General features: G+C 34.1%; 3 protein-coding genes across 9 annotated transcripts; 1 reads left to right on the forward strand and 2 right to left on the reverse strand.

Annotated features, from left to right (window-relative positions):
- Window positions 1–8,692: 8,692 nt before the first annotated feature.
- Window positions 8,693–10,911, reverse strand: LOC106313947. Of its 6 annotated transcripts, none has more exons than XR_001264535.1 (7): window positions 10,686–10,911; window positions 10,374–10,546; window positions 9,859–10,096; window positions 9,663–9,779; window positions 9,265–9,329; window positions 8,983–9,177; window positions 8,693–8,900 (listed from the first exon to the last, which is right to left on the reverse strand). XR_001264535.1 is itself a non-coding variant. In XM_013751884.1 (4 exons), the coding sequence occupies exons 2-4, from the start codon at window positions 10,453–10,455 to the stop codon at window positions 9,677–9,679; spliced, it is 423 nt and encodes a 140-aa protein (XP_013607338.1). In that variant the 5' UTR covers window positions 10,456–10,546; window positions 10,686–10,911; the 3' UTR covers window positions 9,660–9,676. The 6 variants fall into 6 exon arrangements, 1 of the variants encoding a protein (XP_013607338.1); XR_001264537.1 differs by having other exon boundaries at window positions 8,983–9,329; window positions 9,859–9,921; window positions 10,039–10,096; window positions 10,686–10,885; XR_001264536.1 differs by having other exon boundaries at window positions 8,983–9,329; window positions 9,859–9,929; window positions 10,039–10,096; window positions 10,686–10,885.
- A 4,805-nt stretch (window positions 10,912–15,716) lies between these two features.
- On the forward strand, window positions 15,717–19,675 carry LOC106318162 (probable WRKY transcription factor 2). Of its 2 annotated transcripts, none has more exons than XM_013756031.1 (6): window positions 15,717–15,893; window positions 15,986–16,247; window positions 17,154–17,620; window positions 17,688–18,598; window positions 18,679–18,837; window positions 18,922–19,675. In XM_013756031.1, the coding sequence occupies exons 3-6, from the start codon at window positions 17,204–17,206 to the stop codon at window positions 19,442–19,444; spliced, it is 2,010 nt and encodes a 669-aa protein (XP_013611485.1). In that variant the 5' UTR covers window positions 15,717–15,893; window positions 15,986–16,247; window positions 17,154–17,203; the 3' UTR covers window positions 19,445–19,675. The 2 variants fall into 2 exon arrangements, with proteins under 2 accessions (XP_013611485.1, XP_013611486.1); XM_013756032.1 differs by having other exon boundaries at window positions 16,052–16,247.
- LOC106318164 (COP9 signalosome complex subunit 6a) lies at window positions 19,664–21,782 on the reverse strand. The gene is made up of 9 exons (XM_013756033.1): window positions 21,428–21,782; window positions 21,255–21,343; window positions 21,081–21,174; window positions 20,837–20,898; window positions 20,680–20,758; window positions 20,501–20,593; window positions 20,328–20,428; window positions 20,185–20,240; window positions 19,664–19,984 (listed from the first exon to the last, which is right to left on the reverse strand). The coding sequence occupies exons 1-9, from the start codon at window positions 21,726–21,728 to the stop codon at window positions 19,903–19,905; spliced, it is 957 nt and encodes a 318-aa protein (XP_013611487.1). The 5' UTR covers window positions 21,729–21,782; the 3' UTR covers window positions 19,664–19,902.
- Window positions 21,783–22,043: the final 261 nt, after the last annotated feature.

Genomic DNA, 22,043 nt, shown 5'->3' on the forward strand with positions numbered 1-22,043 from the left:
CCTTTCAAATCCTCAATATCAGATTTTTCTTTGTTAAGCTCAGCTTCAAGCAGTACAATCTTTGGTAAGGCATCTTGAACCTCTTCATAAACAGCCTCCTCAACCCATTTAAACAAGTGGTTCTATGCAAAAACCATAAGATTTTAGGCATATTGCTTTATATTCAATTTGAATAAACGACAACAATATAATCAAGAAGATAAGAAGCTACCTTTCTTCTCGTAAGACATCTGAAGAAAGGTCTCCCCGGATTCTTGTTAGTCTCAGACGTGTAGATTGTTGTCTTAGTCCCGCAAACACAGCTCGCCGGAAACCCGCGAATACCGTATGTGTTCACGGTTGAACTCTCAGCTGTCGAATCCGAACTCATCTTCGTGCTAAGGGAAGTCAATCGTGTGAGATTGGAGGATTTTGAGTTGTAATCGTAATTTTTAGGGTTGGTGTGTCAAGAAAATCCCCAAATCGATTTGGGGGAAAATGATATTAGGGTTTCAGATCTTATTTTGAAGTTTAAGATAAAACGTTGTCGTACTGGCTAACTGTGCAAATTAACAGGGTTAACATGTTCCGTTAGTCTAATTAACGTCGGGTCTAATTTGATCCATTCAAAGAAAAGTTAGCTGGGTTTTTAAAGTCAAAAGAAAAATTTATTGTTTTTCAGATCTTTCCGAAAGCTGGGGATTATAATGGTCCAAATGAAAAAGCTGAGGATTTGTTTAACATTTTTCCCTATTTGTTTCTGATAATATTTTGTATGTTCGTATAGTTATTGTTTCATGATCCATGCTTGTACATGACCCATACACATGCACACTAGGTCACCAATATGCTTGTTTGACTGGTTGGTTTTAAAATCGCCAACACTAAAAGAATTTGATAATATATTCACCATCATTGCTTCTAATAGGTAAGCAGCTGAATCAGTATAACTGTAATGATTTATAATACATGTATCAGATATGACATGGTTACATATTTTATTGTGTATCTCTGGATTCCTTTAGTGTGATTGTCTAGAACATTGATTTGATGAATAAAATTTTACTTAATACGATTTATTGAAGGAGACATATATATGTGCACGTAAACAGATGCTTTATTGTTTATAAATTCTTGTACCAGAGATTGTGCGTAATAATTCTAAACGCTTTACCAAACCTTTTGATATCGAAATTGTTAGAGAAAAAAAAATATTGGTTTGAGTTGGTTTGATCAAAATTTAATGACCAATCTGTGAATAGATAATCATAAATGTTAATAGTTTAAATCGCTTCATTGTGTATTGGACCTGTTGGCATGTTGCTTACTTTTCTGTTTGGTTAATTACTGATTATCAACTTATGCTACAATAGAGACCATATACCTGCTGATTATCTAGTTTGAAAAAAAAATAAAAATGATTCGAATTGTTTTAGATGATTATTAGTTTAAGTGCATACATCTTTTATATTGATGTTTGCTAATATGTGGCCATACTTCATGAGCAAATATTTGGAGTTTCAGGTTTAAATATATTTATATACAAGACAAGAGTTTTGCAAAGTACTTTGAGCATCTCGTTGTCAGGTCTCCAATCTCCACTCCGTTCTCTTCTTATTGAGATAAGTATTATTATTACCTTTTTCATGTCTTGTATATATGGTCAATCGAATTTTGATTAGTTAATTCAATATGTACATATCGAATTTTTTTTGTTTAAACAATTAAAACTAGTCAATATAGAATTGTCAAGACGTAAAGAATATTACATATGATAATTACTATAGGAATATTATTTATTTCCTAATATAATAAAAACGTTTAAAATAATACATATTTCTATACTTTGAAATATTTTTGATTATTATATTTCATTACCATTATATATATGAGAGCTTTAAGTTTAAGACCTCACCGTATAAGTTTTGGAAAACAATCTAAAGAAAAGTATTATCACCTGAATGTGATTACCTAAAGCTTATTATGTATTTTGCATCTAAAGATTACAAGTCCGTAATAATTCTCAACTATGTTAGATGTTAAGTTTAAAAATTAAATTTCTCGAAATTTACTGTAATGATGAATATATATTTGAAAAATATATTTTTCACACAAGTAATGTTGTCTAGTATACACACGATTGAGAAAAGAGATTAAAGAAGTTTATAACTATATTTTGTCTCCTTAAGACCAAGAAAAAAAAATAATGAGCCATCGATGTAAGATGATAAATCACGTCTAGTTCATTATGATCATTCTCTTGAAGAGAATCTGACATTTTATATTAAGAAAAAAAAATCAACATTGGTCAAGAAAGTGGACATAAAAGTGGTTGTAGATGTGAATGTGGATATAAATAAGGTCAAAATCCAAAGATTTCTTTTTAGAACTCATACTCTCACTTGAAGTTGAGAAAATAAAGATGGTAACAAAGAAGAGATATGATTCATTCATCTAAAGTTGAAAGAAAATTATTGTGAGTACAATGTCTTGTAGTATCAAGATTATTGGAAGCTCTAGAGGAGCAGATACATGCTTGCCTATGAGAATGCAACTTAAAATCATTAATGTGTATATTTTTCCAAGTCTCAAAGGTCAAAATGATCTAAGATATAACACATGACATTAAGTTTGATATGTCGTTGATTCTAAAGTGGGATTCAATTCAAGATATATGAACTTGGAGTATCATTATCTCGAGGAGGAGAATTAAAGAATCCCACATCCCTAGTAACTGGAACATCCAGAAGTATGTTCACACTGGAAATAGACTCCACCACATGATTTATAATCTAGTTGAGACAATAAGTAAAGAGAAATGTTGAATACCTTCGAACAAAAGTATTACGCAAGACACTATTGTATCGTACTACACAATGATTAGAAAATGGAGATAAATGTAATAGTAAACCAGAAGTTTACCAAAAATGTAATGTTTGGCAAACCGGTTATGCCATCCCGGTTTAGTAATGATGCGAAAGATAATCATATGGATATTCGTTAAAAAAAATACAGGCGATTCTTACGAATGATCCGTTATATGCTGCTTGCTTATAAAGCAATATAAGAATACGGTTTTTACCAGTCAAATAGATTTAAAACCTATTTAAACAATGACATGTTTGTGGGCTTGATCACCCACTGGTGGACTGATCATCCATCATATGTTAATGCATCGACAAGAAAGTCGTATGTATCCTTGTCATAAATCGCAACCAGATGTTTGCGAGATTGGTAAAATTGGTGAATTAACAGGCCTTTAATGGTTATTTTATTCATATGGAGATACATGATGAACATATTGTAGCTAATGTTCATACTTAAGATGCAACATCAATGATTCGCATAATGTCAAAGAGTAATTAACAACTCTCCCTATTAAATTGGTTTTGGGTCAGAAACCAAAGATACCCATCTAGAAAATTTGCACAAGTTGTAGTTGCTCCACCACACTATAAAAGATGGGACCTTAGAGGAGGTTATGAATATGTTGGATATAATCTCCTTTAATATAATATTTATTTAAAGACTCAAAAGTTAGTCTATCCAACATTAAGGAGAGAAAATAAACAGCAGAGAATGAATGAGTTGAATGAATTATCATTGATCCTCAGACTAATGAGTGTGAATAGAAGTCCAAAAATGAATGTATAGAGATAATTCTAGTACAAAGACTAGCATATGAGTTGCCAGACTCATTTACTGACCCTAAGAAAGTGATTAAGTCACAAGTACCAGCTATAAATGCTCCAAATAAAATTGATGTCCTAGAAGGACAGTATCAAACTGCTAATGAGTCTAAAGAGCGCTTGAAGCGTGAAAGACTTATCGGTTCTGAATATAATAAGCCTTATAAAAGAAAAGGAGCTTGAATGAGAATGACAGAATCGAGGGATGAAAGATTAAGGATCTCGAAAAGAGATAGAAAACACGACAAGAAGGAATTCAGGTACTTGAGAATAAAGAAATCTCAAATAGCTATATCATGTCTGGAACGATATGGAACCGATATCAAATCGACGGCGTGAAAACTTATGCATGCAATGTAGCAGTTGATGAGAATGAGGATCATGAACCAACTATTGGAAAGTGTACACAAAGAAAATGATAGGCCAAAATGGAAATAAGCAATAGATGAAGGATTTAATCTCTTGCAAAGAGAAGAGAATTCGGACCGATAGTCCGTACACCTAATAGTGCAAAACCAATGGCACATAAATGGGTCTTTATGTGAAAGAATGAATGAGATGATGAAAAGTTGTGAGATGCAAAAGAGTAGTTGCACAAGAGTTCTCACAAATTCCCGAAATAGTTATAAGAAACACACCATCATGTGGTGGAAGCATCAACTTTCTTTAATCTGGCAAGAATTGAAAGCCACTGGAAATGACAATTATATCAATGATCCAAAATGTATAAACTGCAAGAAGCAGTAAACCCCATAAAGATTTGGACTGCTAGAAGCAGTAAATGCTAGTTCTCGAGAACATTACCGCGCGAGTATATTGAGCATATAAAAGAAAGAAAAAGTATTGGTCATGAAGTACCATAATATTGGAAATTTATTGATCTCTTTCATGATTGAAAGATGTGATTTTGTATGACAAGAAGAATGATCATACTAATAAATTTTATAAGAGGGAGAATAACTCGTATGTACAAGTATGTACAATATGAATGTTTAAAAGATTGTCTATAAAAACGAAATTTGGACATTGAATCCAAATAGACCAAAATATGATATTTTGTACGAACCATAAGTCCAATGGTCTAAGAGATTATCTGAAAATCAAACGAGTTTATTGACTAAGGATATGCTTATAGCAATTCCTAAAAGGATGATATATATGATGAGAATACATCTCCCAAAGATGATGCTTCCAGGGGGAGAATATGATGATGTGTGTGGTTGTACTCTTTTTCCTTATCATTGGGTTTGTCCCACAGGGTTTTCCATGTCTAGGTTTTAACGAGACAACAAATAACACGCTAATGATAGACACCTAAAGAGGAATTTCATCAATCTTCCAAAGTATTTTTCGAGATTTAAGAAGCAGGAGAAAATGAGATAGATCAATCATACTTAAGAAGAATCAATGTATGAACACATTCCATTCTTGAGACAGAATCGAAGGTCAAAAGTTTTCCACTCAAAGGAGACCTTCTAGATGAAATTAAAATATGAAATTGGTGTCCAGAGAAATATCTTTGAATCTATTTTCATCTCCAATTTTAATCAAGTCATTCACCATGATAGAACTCGAGATATGGCTGTTTTCGTGGGACATGTACAGGCTGTTTTCGTGGGACATATACAAGCTGTCTCAGAATACCTAATATCGTATGATATTCAAAATACCGCTCAATATTTCCATCTTAACAAAGCCAGATCGGTGCCTAAAGTTAGACATGGATGTTAGCTTCGATTTCCAAGTGGTTTGAAGTCATTTTGCCCTACGGTCACCAAGATATTCATGTTTAGTGAGGAGTGTTAAATCTGTCAAGAGAATTAAACCGGTCCATCCCCAAGAAGAAGGAGTTAATTCATCACATTAGATTGTGTCCTATCAGATATCTCAAGTTATGTTTTCATCAGGGGGAGTAGATGCGCGCTGCACTCTTTTTCCCTTCACCACAGTTTTTTCCACTGGTTTTCCTGGTAAGGTTTTTAACGAGGCAGCAGCATACGCGCTTTAGGACTTATTTTGTATAATGGACATCCAAGGGGGAATGTTATGAATATTAATGTGGATGTCCATCATAGGCCCATAAGCCTATGTTATAGAAGGTTTTAAACCCTAACTTTGTATTCCTATATAAGATATCGTTGTCTACGGACTAATAATAAGAATAACTGATTTCATTTTTCTCTCTATTCACAACAAAGATTACTTTCTTACCAATTCCTCAATTAATATAGAAAGGATTGTGAATCACAAGGGGTCAGAGTAAGTAATTGAAAAGAAGGATGATACTTAGCCAAAACCTAGATTGCATAGATACGTCACTTAGCAGCCTCTCGTGTACTGGGGATGTTGGACATTTCGGAAACGGGAACTTCACGGGGACGGCTTTCCAACATAGACGGGACGGCAAGAATTTCATGGGGACGTGACGGTTGGATATGGGGACGTTTCATGGACGTGGGAGTTTAAAATTTGGCGTTTCCAGTTGTTGTTAATCATGGGATCAAAAGAGCTTGCGACTGGCTTTTGTGTAATATTCTCGTTGTTGTCGTCGACTTCGTCGAAATGGCGATATCATTCACCGGAATCATGAACCGGGTCTAATCCAGTTCAATTAATAACCAAATATAAACCGGTTTGGTTTTGGGGATTAAATATTCAAGATGCACAGCGCATCCACTAAGCGTTTCTAAACCTGAGAACTATAGTTTTAAATATCAGACTAAACTTAAATTTTATGGTTAAAATTTAGGATTGTAACTGAAAATACAGGGCTTGTGGTATGGTGATGATTAACTTGAAGGCAAAGCCGTAGTCACCAGAGTTCGAGTTCCGACCACTGGAAAATTAGCATTTCAGCATCGTTAGAGACATGAGAACGACATGTGGGCTGAAAACGTAGGCTCATAACACACGGCTAGTCTGGACCCACTTCCATAGGACCAGGATACCCATGTATAATTAAAAATAAAAATAAAATATATCAAAAAGTGTTAAATTTAAAATTGTAGATTTTATATTGCACTTAAGTTTACTTATATATATATACTAGGGTCGGTCCGCCCTACGGACGGGATATGCTTTACTTGTGATCTAAGTTATTATTTTTTGTAAGATTTTCTGGTTTATGTTTTTGGTTTGCGTTGCTCAAAAAAAAATATTTTTGGTTTGCATTTGCAAGAGATGTGTATGATAATGATTTTTGTTTTTAGAAAGATTTAGGTGAGGAGAGATTATATGTGATAAGATATATTTTTCTTATTTGCAATAGTTGTTTCTTTATTAAAGAGTTGTGGTATTGGTATGCTGTAACGGCTTCAAATGGTCTTCATGTTATTTTTTTTTTACAAAAATTTGATTCCGTATTTGATGTGTTATTTATGGTTTGTAATATTTAGGTTCGGAAGGATTGAGTTGTGGGTAAATTTTTGTGTGTATGTTTTAAGAGTATTTACTTTTTATGTTGAAATCTTAGTCTTTCGACATGCTATTGGAGTGGAAGTGGTGATTATTTAAAGTTGCATTTCTTATTAAAAGTAAAATGTTATATGGAATGAGAAGAAGGTAGTAATGCAAAGCTAATCAAAGTAAGAAAACATTAAAACTGGAAAGTATGAAGACTAAATAGTGACCAACACCAAGAACTTATCCATTTGTTTATAGTAATAACAATCACTATATCGATTTTCGAAATTATTGAGATGACACTTTCTTGGTGGCATTGTAAAAATCATATTAGTTTCATATCACTTTTTTTCAATATATAGACGTCACATAAGGAACGCTTGATCTATCTCAGCATTTGTCAGCTCCAGACATGTCGGTTTGATGTTCATGGAAATCCATAAATTTCATGCATTCCTCATGTGCATAGCAAAATTATGGCATAGAGATAGTTACCTTTACCACAGTTGTTGCAATTATTAATGAAGTTGTGTTCTATTTTTATTATGTCGGTATATATATTTTAATATGTTTGTTTTAGTATAAGTTATCTAATTTCATTTTTGTTATGTTTTGTTTGTTACCCGGTTATTTTACATTATGTCTGTTGTTGGACTATGCCAGTCTATATATATTTAGTTTCATATCAGTATTAAAATTATGGTTGATCTTTTTATTTTAGCATTTTTTTAAAAAAAAATCACATTTAATTCAATAAAATAACCTTACATTTTGTATTCACAATACCTATAAAACATATACTTATTTTGCCCTAAAAACCAATTTAATGTAATCTTTTAAAAATGTTTCATTTATTCACAATTATATGTAACTTTAATTTTCACTATTTATACAACTTACACTATTTATTTTATTATTATTTTGCAAGTTATCTATATATAAATAATGAATGTGTTATGTAGCGCGGGATAGGCCAGTTGTTTTGGTGTATGTAAGTATTTCTTGCATGATATTATTGTTTATTAGATAAATTAGTCTTTGGAAGTAATGAATGTATACATACATTTGCTATTTTTCAACATGTGGCCGCATATAGATGTTATAGAGGACTACTGAAAGAGTAATTTTCAATGTTGTTAGTGTGGTTTCTATATATTTTAGAACGATGATCAATTTCATGTGCATGCTAAGGGAAATAGTGGAAGGAGAAGCATATTTGAAAAGGTTCTGAGAAAGAAATTTAATCTCGTGAAATAACTTTGTTTCAATAGGCTTCTCAAAATGAATTGTTTTCTTTTTTTGGGTATTTGGATTAGAGGACTGTTTTGTGGGATGTCGGGAAAATAACAATGATGACTCTTTGGTTGCTTTTTTAAAACATGTGATATTCTGAATATTATTATTAACTTATTGGTCATGCGAGAAAGGAATTAATATGTCTTGCCGTACGATAAGAGTTCCATTTTATTGGTTGAAAGTATATAAAGTTGTAAACTCACACTTATGTCGTTTTTTGGTATGGTTGAATCGAGGAGGAAGCTAAATTTAGATTATGGTAATATCGACCAAAGAAAATTGTAGTCTTTTATGTTTTCAGTTTTTATCTTATTTTGGCCGTAGAGTAAAGTGTGAACAATAATACAATGGCTTTAGCATCTGAGATTTACTGCTTTACAACTAAAAAGAATTTTTTTTGTCACGAAATAACTAAAAAGAGTTTCTAAGTCGAAAATCTTCAACAACAAACACTACTTCTGCGCTTCTCTCTCTCTCATCACCTGTAACACATTTAGCTTCTTATTCTTCTATGTCACCTCACGTACAAACCATCTGTTTAATCAAATTTTCAATACGACCATGAAAAAGTATTCTCTTTATCATGTGTGGTGTGATATAAGAAGAGTGTGTTTACCACTTTGCAGATGTTTTTTTCCTTTCAGTGTCTTTGAAGCTTCTTCGGCATAAGCTCGAGCAGCTTCTGCTGCATCTGCTTCCTTTGCAGCTTCTTCAGCCGCTGTCATGGCAGCTTCTACCTTTGAAACTGCCTGTTCTGCAGCTGCTTCTGCCTCATGTGCGTTCAAAGTCTTCTGGCTAACTCTGTATTAATCTGGACATTTTTCTGAACACTCCTTTCATATCTGTTTGTTTTAGGTGCATGTAAAGAAAGAACTCTATGTTTTCCAGACGATGTTACCAAATAGATTCTCCTGTGGGAAGCCAAAATGATGGGAATATGCAACTCTATAACTGTGTTTAAACCTGTTAAGAGAGAATTCTGATCAATAAACGTCCCAAGTCGCTGTGAGTGAATCATGTCTCAGTTCTGCTAACAGCCAACGAAGCAAATTGATTGCACAAAGATTACATGCACACGATACTGTGTCAAATACGTTCAAATGGCTGTACCAACTGAAGAATTCTTAACTTGATAAGTCTATCACTATCCACTAAGATCTTAAGAACGGTTGCACAGTTACTTAAGGCATAATCATTTATATTTATTTATTATAAAACTTACTAAAGCTTTTAAAATATAGTGACAAAGTTCGTAGTAACCAGAGAATTACTGCAAAGGAAAAAAAAAACGCAAACCATTAAGCCTTGGATCATGGATAGTAATGGGGGTGGTAGCAACGTCTGAGGGGGTGTTCTCTTTTTTTGTTTGTTAGTTCAGATGTAGGAATTGAATCAAACTCCTTGAAAATTTTCCTGTTTAAACAAAAATTAAGAACTTTGAAATTTGTCTCATAAGAAGATCATGTTACAAAAACGCATTGGTCATAGTTACCTGAATGATTGCCTTTTGAAACGAATGTATTTCCAGGATAGTTCCGGGAGAACAACAGGGAGGCTTAATAACTCGGAAATTTTCATGTAAGCAGTTTGACAAATAAGAGCGTTTATAATAAACAAATAGCATCTCCCAGACAAATCAAAAATAATCAGTAAAAGATATATCATCACGTACTTGTCATCATGGACAGGAACTCCCCACTCTTCATTATGGAAAGCAATGCAAGATTGGTCTTTAACATGAAACAACCAAAAAAAAAAAACCATCAGGTCAAGGCATAGCAGAGGAAAATATTCAAAGCGAGATAAAGTTAAGGAATAAGCCCATCAATGTAAGGAAATGACAAAGAAACGAATCATGTTTATGTGGTCATTGTACAATATAGATCTCGTGATCACAAATCAATACTCAAGATATGAGCTCTACATTCAAACACTTACTTCCAACCTTAATACCCGATCTTTTAAACTACTCGAGATCACCATCATAAGAAAGACAATGAATCTTACCAGATTTCGGAGCGATCCAAGCGCATCTTTTACGATCATCAGAAAAGCAATCACCGGCCTTTTCATCTCTCTCCTCTGTCATATTCCTTCTCAGTGACGATGAAGTGTTTGACAAACTACGCCGCAAAGCTCTCTTCCCGCTCGAAAAAACGCGATACTCTACGGTGACGACTCTGAAGTTTTACAAAAGTTTTAGGAAGATTAAGAAAAAGAGGAAACGCTCACATGTTTATAGATTATAGATTCACACTGTAGAAGTTATGAGTGGATGTATTGAATGTGAAATCGTATGAAGAGTGGGAATACTATTACTGAGAGGCTTAATCACGACGATTGGATGCACTGGATTATGTAATGGTGTTAGATTGTGAGAACCAGTAGCAAGAATGTCAAACGATTAATTAGAGGCGGCAGCTTCGAATAGAGGGTGGTCGGCATTGCATCATGGCACAGATGAACCCTAGAAAGGATGGAAGCTTTTCGTTACGAAAGTGAAGGGGCCAATTTATTCTTGCTATCGGGCTAGAATTATTTGAGTGAAACGTGAAGCCCAGAAAAGAAGCCCGCAAATATGAATCAGACAGTTTTAATGAAACGACGTGTTCTGAGTGATAAGACAGCCTATGGAAGCCGACTTATTTACGTGGAATCCGACGTGGCGCAACAGGAGGGAAGAAACCTTGTTTTATAATAATAGATAGATAATATATTACATATATATATATATATATTATTGTTGTACCCGTATCTATAAATTTTGATCTTGCCGTTTCATGTACTCGTTTCCAGTCCATGTACCCGTATCAGGGCTGCTTAGGCCAAGAAAAACAAAACATAAACAAGAGACTTTTCTACTTCAACAACATGAACGTGGGGGCGGGTATTTTCAGACGGGTCGGGTCATTGACTTCAGTATTTGACTTTTTGGTTTGCTCATTAGAGAGTCAAAACAATGTCCATTGGGTCAATCCTAAATATTTTATCTTATTACGAGTAATGGGCCTACTGGGCCGAGTGAAATAACATTTTAAACTCACGTCTGTTCCTTTCCAATAGTATGGGTCCATATTACACACTGGGGCCTACTATAGAGGAAAAAACTGACAAAAAATCAGAGCCGTCGATCCTCTGTCCTTTCAAAGTTCGTTTTGCGGGCCCCACTAGAGAAAAGGAACAATATCTGTAAGAGAAAAGAAAGGTACACCACGCCACTACCGTGCTTTGGCTGTCACATGAGTGTTGTGTCACAGCCCCGTAACGGGATTATTTGAGGCTCTTGTTAAAGAGACAAAAGGAAAAAAGGAAAAAAAATTATTAAAGGCTTGGTCAATGTTCCTTTTTGACTGTTTTTTGGGTGAAAAACTGCCTCCACAATTTCCAATTAAATATTCGATTTAAGGTATAATTAAAGCCATTATAAAGGCATTCTACCGATTATATTTTATTAATGTCTACATATGCAATCATATTAATTATGTAACGTTTAACGTACGTCAATTACTCCTTTTTTTTTTCGTCTTGTACTATGGATACTCCCTCCTGTTTCACAAAAATACATGTTTTAGAAAACAATATGTTTCAAAACAATGTTTTTTTAAAATTTTCAATGCATCTTTTATGAACTGCTAATAATTAATTGCAATTTAAGAAAAACAATTACATTTATTGAATTCCTATATAATTTTAATAATTAATCACAACACTAGTTGATTTTTCTGTGCTCATGCACAGATATAATATTTTAAAAAGTAAATACATTATAATATTTTTTAATATTTTATTTTTTATTTTAGTTATTATGTTATTTATATTGTAATTAATATGCATAGTTTATTTAAATAACATTTTATTATTTTAATTAGACGCATAACTTTGGATATAAAATATCTCGAATGTTTGGTTATTATTTGAATATTTTAGATAACATTTACTTTTCCGATCCAACTATAATATTTTTGTTGTACAGATTTAAATTTCGATTATTTTTTTTATTTTCATGTGTTTGATTTTTTTCTTAGATTGGTAAATATATTTTAGTAAGATTATGTACAATTTAATATTTGTTATTTTAAAAATCAAATAGTAAAAATATATAAACTAAAGTGTTGATCGATTCAAAATTGCATAAAAAAATATAACAATGATAGTATTTTGAAACCTTATGTATATTAGTTTGGTTCTTCATTATAGATGTGTAAATATATTTTTGATTTTTTATTAATTTGTTATATGTTAATTTTCAAAAATAAAATTATAAAAATAAGGTTGCATAAAACATAATCGATATATTTTTAAAAAGAAGATTATTTCCTTACTTTAATATCAAATTTAGTTTTCTAAGCTTTCCTTTTTATAAAATCATATCATATATATATATATATAATATTTTCGTTTTAAAATTTATAAATATTTTCTTTATCATATATGCTATTTGAAAAATATATAAGGGAACTTAAATAAAAATTTGAAATTAAATTTTATTCATTAAAGATATCTTAGTTTATGTTATTTAAATTATATTGTAATAATTTGAAAAATAGATTGATTTAAATAAAACGCTTAATACCTTTAAAATATATATTATATTGTTTAAGATTATCTTCTAGGAGAGAAGATTATTTCTTTACTTTAAAATCAAGATTATTTTATAAACTTTCCTTTCTATGAATTACACTATGTATAAAATATATTTTCGTTTTTAAAATTTATAAATTTTCTTATTACATAGCTTATTTGAAAAAAGGAAAACTAAATAAAAAGGAAAAATAAAATAAATAAAAGAAAATTTTAATAATGATAATTAAATATATTTAATTTATTAAGGGTATCATCGTAATCAACCACCGTGAAAGTTAACGTGAGCGTGACGCGTAGAAAACTGACTTCTCAAATAATATTATAGAGATTATGTATCTATAGCTAAAATTTAGTATGTTTATTAGTATGTGTTAGGGATGTTTTTATTTTATCGGATTTTCGGTATTTCGGTTCATATAAAATAGCTACCATATTAAAACCATACCAACTCTGGTTTGGTTCGGTTTATATATCGTCGGTTTTCGGTTTATTCAGCTTTGTACCAAAAACCATAAATATATTAATCTTTTTTTTGTGAATTACTTTATATGATTAGATATCGACTTTAATAAAACATTAAGATATTTTGGTTTTTTAAATAGGCTACTTTTTATTTTTTTTTTCTTTTACTATTTAAAATAATTAGTAAATATATTAAGTTAATAATAATAATAATAGTTTTAATGAATAAAAATAAGAAAAATAGTAATCCATAATATTATAAAATAACTAAATATTAGCGCACATATTTATCAACAAAAAAGTAAAAATTATGTTATGTTTAATCTGATAAAAATGAAAACATAACTTTTAAATTAAAACAATATATTAAATACTAAAAACAACATTTTAAGTATGAAGATCATATCAATAAAAAATTATGTCTATATATAATTATTAACTATATTATATAATTTACATATAATTATACTACTATATTTTAATTAATCGGTTTATTCAGTTTGATTGGTTTATATAACAATGTATATCCATATACCGCGGTTTCTTAAAAATAACATTCATTTGGTATATTCGGTATTACCAAATCCTAACCACTTTCGCTATTTCGGTTTGGTTCGATTTTACCGTATTGAACACCCATATCGTAATCTCTAAATACACAATTTAAATAATATTCTTTTTATTTCAAAATGATGTGTATTCTATAATTTTCAAAAGAGTATTATTAAAATTTTGTATTTAGGGATTACGAGGTTATAATTTTTAGGGAATTCGTATGTTAAATTTTTGTAAAAAATCTTTGTCCAGAGTAGTTTCGTTCGTTTAATGATTTTTCAGATTTTTATTTTCGGTTTTCTTGATCCGTTTATTACAATGTATATTAGATTTCATCTACATTTGAATATATATTTACTATTTAGCACGATTAGATCTGATGTAACTAGCAACATGAATTATGTAATATCTTTTTCTTTTTCTCTATGAAAGCAAGTAAGCAGCATCTGAAATTTACAATGGATTAAAAGTATCTCCTAGCTTTATTTTTTTTTATTTTTTTGCGCAACAAGTATCTCCTAGCTATACTGATGTAATTTAGGTTGATACATTTCATCTAAAAGGTGTCGTGTAAATCACATGCATGCATGTAAAATATACCAATATGAAAATAAAAATAATAATCACATGCATGTATGAGAAGGTGTCAAATTCAAAATAAAACAGTTATACGTCTTATTGATTGAGGTAGAAATATTTGGTTGCCATATAGATCTATATATGTTGCGTGTCTCTAATTAATTTCATATGTTAATAGTTCGAACTTAGACTAAACGATGATTTGGGTACTTCAAATATGTATCATTGTTGTAAAACTGAGAGTGACACAAACACATTTTGACTTTTGGATGTCATTCTGCCATGTAACAAGTCTTAATGAAATCATTAAACAGTAAACAAAAACACATACTGGAAAGGATAAAAGTTGGAGTTTCCAATTATTAACTTTAAAATGGTGAAAGTACTGCCAAACCAACGTTTGCGACAATGATTTTACAAGACCAAAAAGAGATTTTACTATATCACTAAGTTTAATTGTTTAAAATTATGAATGTATATTAGATCAAAACAGTGCGTATAAGGCCCTCTAGGGTGACGATGTCACAATGATTTTTTTTCTAGCGTAGTATAACTTACATACGTAGATTATAAATAGCACTGCGGAAATTATTATTAAGTTTAATAGTTACGTTTTTATAAGTTACGTTTTTATAACATTGCAAATTTGCAATGTAAAAAGAACCTCTGGAGTGACAATGTTTTGACAATATTTTCTCCCTTTTACTGAATATTTTAGACTATAAATAGCACTGCAGATATTAGATTTTCTGTTCCATAATTTTCTAACCAATGTGACTCTTATAGTAAAAACAACAACAACCTGCTTTATTTTTAACTTTTATTTGTTCTCGTCCACAAAGGATAATTCAGTTTTTTTTTTTTGAATTTCATGTGATTCAGACTATGTTCACTGTAATAGAGTAATTATAAGTTTTTTTCTTAATTCAACATGTGGCAGAATAGGAGCTTTTGGCAATAAATATCCGTTTTTTAATAAATTTGTATTCCTATTAATAGCCAAACCCGGAAAAAATGAATAAGGAAGAGAAATAAATGTGAAAAGTTGGCAGATACTGTAATTCGTTAGTGATCACCTGCTCTACACCTCACGGTGCATCGCACCTATCAGCCGAGGATCTTATTCTCTTCACCTTGATTATTCCAGGTGGCGTGTTCTAAGAGGAGAGTTAAGTAGGGAGAAAAAACGCTCTTTGTGTATGTTATTCACCATCGTCTTCACCATTCTCTGCAAACAAAACTTTATTCCTCCTCCTCATCCTCCTTCTCAGTAACAACAATCACAGAAAAATATCAAAATGGTTTCATAATTCTCTCTCTCTTCCTTTTTTTCTTCTGTTAACGATGGTGAGAAAGTCACAGTGATTAATCTAATCATACTGTAGAAATCTTTGTTCTTTTGCTAACAATCATCATCATCATTTTGTTTTGTGTCAAAGGTCAAGATTATAATTTTTTAAGATAAAAAATCGTCTTTTGTTTTCGGGGTTTGTTGTGAAACCCAGAGGAACAGAGAACGGAAGAGAACAAATAACATCTCTATCATAAAAGAGTGCTAAATTCGGATCCGGGTCGGGTGGGTTTTGGTTTGTGGTGTCGGATCAGAGACGCGGGTGGATGTTAGCGACGGAACTAGCGACTTCCGTTTGCGGCTACGGCGGCTGTGACGGTGTTTGTGGTTCCTCGTCTTCAATCAATCAGGTGAATTGTCTCCATCGATTTTCCGTTTTTGTTTTTGTGATTTAATCCTTACATACGTTTAAAATGTTTTTTTTTAATCTTTAACTTAAATTCAGGATTTGTTAAAAAAGACATGATTTGTTTAATCACCTCTTGTGTTTTTTTTGCTTACCGTCTGGTTTAATCTATAACTTGACGTTGGCCCCGTTCTTTAAGGTGTCGCTGCGTCAGCGGCGAGCGACTGAAATTGAACGTTAATGACGGCAAATAATAGAATGGAAAACTGAAAAGGTGTCGCTGCGGTTAATTTATTAGTAGTTTCCGGTGTTGATTGTATCGCTGAAAAAACCAGCGATCATCGGAATAGTGTTGTAATCAAACGCAGGTGTCGCTGCGACATATCCACCACAAACTTAAGCTTCAAGAAGCGTAAAATTAGGGCGTATTTTAAAAGCTGGTCGCTGACGCAGCGTTCCGTTGCCGAACAGGGCCGTTGTCTTATTGTTTTTTTGTTTCCTCTTATTTTTAACCTCCGTGATTCGATCACTTCTTTCTGCTAATGATTCATTTCCAAATATTTCTCGATCTAATTTCGTTATTATCGTAAAATCAAATATTTCAATTCCATAAAAGCTGTTTAACGTGTGAAAGAGAAAAATATCTTGTTCTTCTTCTTCTTACATTATTTTGTTTTGTCTATGATTTTTTTTTGTCGACTCCGAGAAAAGGTTTGAACTTTAAAATATCCTTTCTTTTTTTCTTTCTATTTGTGTTTTTACGCTCACTAGTTCAGTTATAATTGTCTCAAATCATCTTTTTGTGTTACTTAGCTAGATTAATTATTGTTTAATAGTTTTATTATGCTCATGTCTTCAGAAGATTCTGATTCTGATTCTGATTGTGACTGACTTTTACTCTTCTTTTCAGGAGTTTCATCACAGTTTAAGCAAAGACTCAGTCAACTTCTCGGATCTTAAATGTCTGGTTTTGATGAAAACGTCGCTGTAATGGGAGAATGGGTTCCTTGTAACCCTACTCCGGGAACGCTTTTCTCCTCGTCCATTGGAGAAGACAAGACCTCTAAACGTGTTCTCGAAAGAGAGCTATCTTTGAACCACGGTCAAGTCACCGGTTTACAAGAAGACATTACTGGCAATAATGATAACAACAATGATTCTTCACAGAACAACAACGTTTCAAGAGGTGGTTTAAGAGAAAGAATCGCTGCTCGTGCTGGTTTCAATACTCCCAAGCTTAACACTGAGAACATCCGCTCTAACGCCGGCTTTTCCATGGACTCTTCTAGTCTTCGTTCTCCTTGCTTAACCATCTCTTCTCCTGGTCTTAGCCCTGCAACGCTCCTGGAGTCTCCTGTCTTCCTCTCTAACCCATTGGTAAGATGCTGCAAAGTTGTGCTCCTTTTCAATGTTGTTTCTGAGAATCTTTGTGTGACCTTTGCAGGCTCAACCTTCTCCAACTACAGGGAAGTTTCCATTTCTTCCCGGTGTTAACAGTAATGGATTGTTCTCTGATAAGGCGAAGGACGAGTTCTTTGATAACATTGGAGCATCATTCACCTTCCAACCTGTGTCAAGATCCTCTTCCTCTTTCTTCCAAGGCGGAGCGACGGAGATGGTGCCAGTTGATTATGGTAGCTACAACAACAGATCTTCTCATCAGACCCCGGAAGATGTAACTAAAAACGTAGGTTACACTGGCCAGAAGAGGAAGACGTCTGAGACCGTTGATCACCAAGAAGAAGAAGAAGAAGTCGAAGAGGAGCAAAGACGTGGTGGTGATTCGATGGTTGGTGGTGCACCTGCAGAGGATGGATACAACTGGAGGAAGTACGGACAAAAGTTAGTTAAAGGAAGTGAGTATCCACGAAGCTATTACAAGTGTACTAACCCGAATTGTCCGGTGAAGAAGAAGGTTGAGAGATCAAGAGAAGGTCACATTACTGAGATTATATACAAAGGAGCTCATAATCACTCCAAACCTCCACCTAATCGCCGCTCTGGAATGCAAGTAGATGGAACTGACCAAGCTGAACAACAGCAGCAGCAGCAGAGAGATTCTGCTCCAACGTGGGTTAATTGTAATAACACTCAACAACAAGTTGAGAGCAATGAGAACAATGTTCAAGAGGGATTCGAATATGGAAACCAATCTGGATCGGTTCAAGCTCAAACTGGTGGAGGTCAGTTCGAGTCAGGTGATGGTAATGGTGGTGTGGTTGTGGTGGATGCTTCATCGACATTCTCTAATGAAGAAGACGAAGATGATAGAGGGACTCATGGGAGTGCTTCCTTGGGTTATGATGGAGGTGGTGGTGGTGGAGGAGAAGGAGATGAATCCGAATCCAAAAGAAGGTTTCTTTAACGATTCTAAACATTGTTATAAATCAGTAAATTTTGCATGCTCGGACTCAAAAATGTTGCGGTTGTTTCAGGAAACTTGAAGCATACGCTGCAGAGATGAGTGGAGCAACAAGAGCTATACGTGAGCCAAGAGTCGTTGTTCAGACAGCGAGTGATGTTGACATTCTCGACGATGGCTACCGCTGGAGAAAATACGGACAGAAAGTTGTCAAAGGAAACCCAAACCCAAGGTTCTTTATGGACTTCTTGTTGTGTCTCTCCTCTCTTCTTATTACAACTCTAAACATCTGACTCGTTTATGTTTTATTTTGCAGGAGTTACTACAAATGCACAGCTCCTGGATGTACAGTGAGAAAACACGTGGAGAGAGCTTCTCATGATCTCAAATCCGTTATAACCACTTACGAAGGCAAACACAACCACGACGTCCCCGCCGCACGCAACAGCAGCCACGGCGGCGGTGGAAACGGTAACAGCGGCGGTTCAGCCGCTCAGCCCCACCATTACCATGAGCAGCCGCGTGGCAGATACGAGAGACAGCTCACGGCCAGCAATCATCAGTCTCCGTTTGGGCGTCCGTTTAGCTTCCAGCCGCATTTGGGACCTCCTTCCGGTTACTCGTTCGGTTTAGGACAAACCGGTTTGGCTAATCTTTCGCTACCTGGTTTAGGGTTTGGTCAAGGGAAATTACCGGGTTTGCCTCACCCGTATATGACTCAACCGGGTGGGATGAGTGAAGCGATGATGCATAGAGGGATGGAGCCGAAGGTGGAACCGGTTTCGGAGACGGGACAATCGGTTTATAACCAGATCATGAGTAGATTACCACAGATTTGAAGATTTACTTGCTCTCTTCTCCTTTTCTTTTGCATTTGCTTGGGGGCTTACAAGTTACAATAACTTTTAATTTCTATTTCTGTTTCATTTTCTTTATTATATTTGTTTGAAACCTTGGGGAGGAAGGTAAAGGCTATTTCTATTTTCATTCCTTAGTTTTTGTCTTCTTTTTATTTTGCTTGAGCTTTTTTGGATGTCTTTTTTATATTAGACATAACATAATTCAACACATAACCCAAGTGTAACAAAAGTTTACAAAGCTTCAACCGTAAAAATCTTTTTACTAACAATGGAAATTTGGAAAAAATCAAACAAGAGTTTTCAGTACGGAGAAGCTTCGTACATAGATAGAAACAATCACGAGGAAGACTAAGACTCATTTATAGATTAGCTCCGAGGCAAACGCAAAAAAAAGAAGAAGATATTTTTCAGCTTGAATCTGCTGGAAAAAAACACTTTTACATGAACGCAGTTCTTCCACCTCTTCGAGCGTTTCTGTCATACGCAATGTTGAATTTGTCCACCATCTCGTTCATGGTGCTGCAGATTGAACCAAAAAAAAAAGAAGTTTACAGATAAAACAGAGTCATCAGTCCAATGACAATTACACCTTTCATAGTTACTAATGATGATAACAGAACATAAAGGCGTAGCATGATTGCCACATGTTTTGTAAACGTTGGCCTGCATATGACTCTGCAGTCGAATACTTTATATAGAATGTTATATATGGTACAGACCTGGTACAATTTGTAATCATTGCTAGGTAAGTTACTAGCAATTTGTCGTTGTACTCCTGCAAAAGGAGAGAATTACATAAGTTTGAGAGATATTTGAGAAAACAAGCCATACTTAGAAAGAATATGATGCAAATGTAACTCACCATCAAAAAGTTATCATGAAACCTCTCTGATTCCATGGCAGGCAACCTTCTTAGCAGGCTAGATACTTGTCTCAGAAGTGAGTTTTCACAAGGAATATCACCTAGAAATAAGAACCCACGAGTCATTATCCGTGTCACCTAAAGCACTTAAGGAAGGGAAAAATAGAAGGTACCTTTCTCCATAGCTGCAAGGTACTGGTGGAGCACTCTGATTCTGCTATTAAGCATTTTGATGGCACTATGTATCCCAGTAAGATGAGCAGCCACTGCATATTAACAAGTAATCAGTCAAGCTTCAGTGTCACTGAAACAAATGGATTATGATAAGTATGAGAGAGGTATAAAGGCTCACACTGGGTTGCTGCTGAGCCTCCATCAGACGGTTTGAGATGTGCAACATGATCGACTGATATCCGTTCAGCTTCAACTGTCTGTTTGGGTTAACATCTCAAGAATCTCAGTCAAGTTCACACCATAGGTTAACAGCAGAATCAAAATTAAGCACAGACCTCGATTGTGTAGCTTGTATGAGCAAAAATGAGCTGTGGGATTCCATCAATGACATGCAACTCTTCCAATCAATTAGAAAAGTTAGGAACTTTAAATCTGGAAGTGAACAAAGATGGAGGTAACTCTGAACTACACACAACATATACCTACAGTAACAAGCTAACAGTGTGGCATTACATAATCACGTACGTCACAGTAACTTCTAAACCAGTAAAAGGAAGATAAGAGTAACTGAAAGCATACCACTTTCATAAATGGTAACTGGGAGATCCTTCTGTGCGTGATTGATTGCCGGGTTAAGAAGCACATAAACGGGAGACTCATTGATATCCATCAACTGTCACGACACGAAAGCCACGCACTTTTCAGTACATTAAGATCAAATCTTAATCCTACAAAAACACTTTGAAAACTCACGGCTTTGTGGATAAGCATATCAGACTCCTCAGCGTCACTCCCCGTAGAGTACCATCCCAACACGTAGAAGTCAGGGAACACTTTCTTGTCTGATAAACAACAAGAATAATCAATCAAAACCCCATAAAATTATCCAAAGGACAAGAGAATAGAGAGAGTGAGAGAGAGCTTACAGAGCTCTTGCTTCTTCTCGAGGAAGGACCTATCGAGGGTTTCAGTCGAAGGATCGAACAAAAGCTCGAAGCTGTTGAAGATCTCCACAGTGCGGCCTCTCTGGACGCCGATCACGCATCCGTAAACCCTAGGGTTCGGCTGCAACATTGCTTCGCCGTTGTTGGAGGAGGCGTTCTCGGTTGCGCAGACTGAAGGCGGAGGGTTTAGCTGAGTCTTGACCCTGGTGTAGTGATCCGATATGTTGACGATTACTAGAGGATGGAGCTTGAAGGTCAAACCGCTCGACGACGAAGGTGCCATTGCTCTCTCCCTCTCTCTATCTCTCTCTCGACTCCTCGTTGGTCTCTTTCGATGAAATTCTTATTGGTTTTAGACCCGGTCTAAATTCGGATCCTAGATCAGGTTCAAGAGATATCGAACCGGTTAAAGAAATGGTTATTGGGTTTACTGTACGAGCCGAGCTTACCTGGAAGTTATAGGTCTCTATACTTTCCATGATTTTTTTTTTCTTTTTACTTCATTGGATTTAAGGTTTTCTCTCCATAAACTCTAGCCGGTAAGTTCTTTTTTTTTTTTGATAATAGCTTCCAAAGCCAATCCCTTCATTTTTTACCT

Source organism: Brassica oleracea, chromosome C9 (assembly GCF_000695525.1).
Source record: "Brassica oleracea var. oleracea cultivar TO1000 chromosome C9, BOL, whole genome shotgun sequence".
Taxonomy (NCBI): domain Eukaryota; kingdom Viridiplantae; phylum Streptophyta; class Magnoliopsida; order Brassicales; family Brassicaceae; genus Brassica; species Brassica oleracea.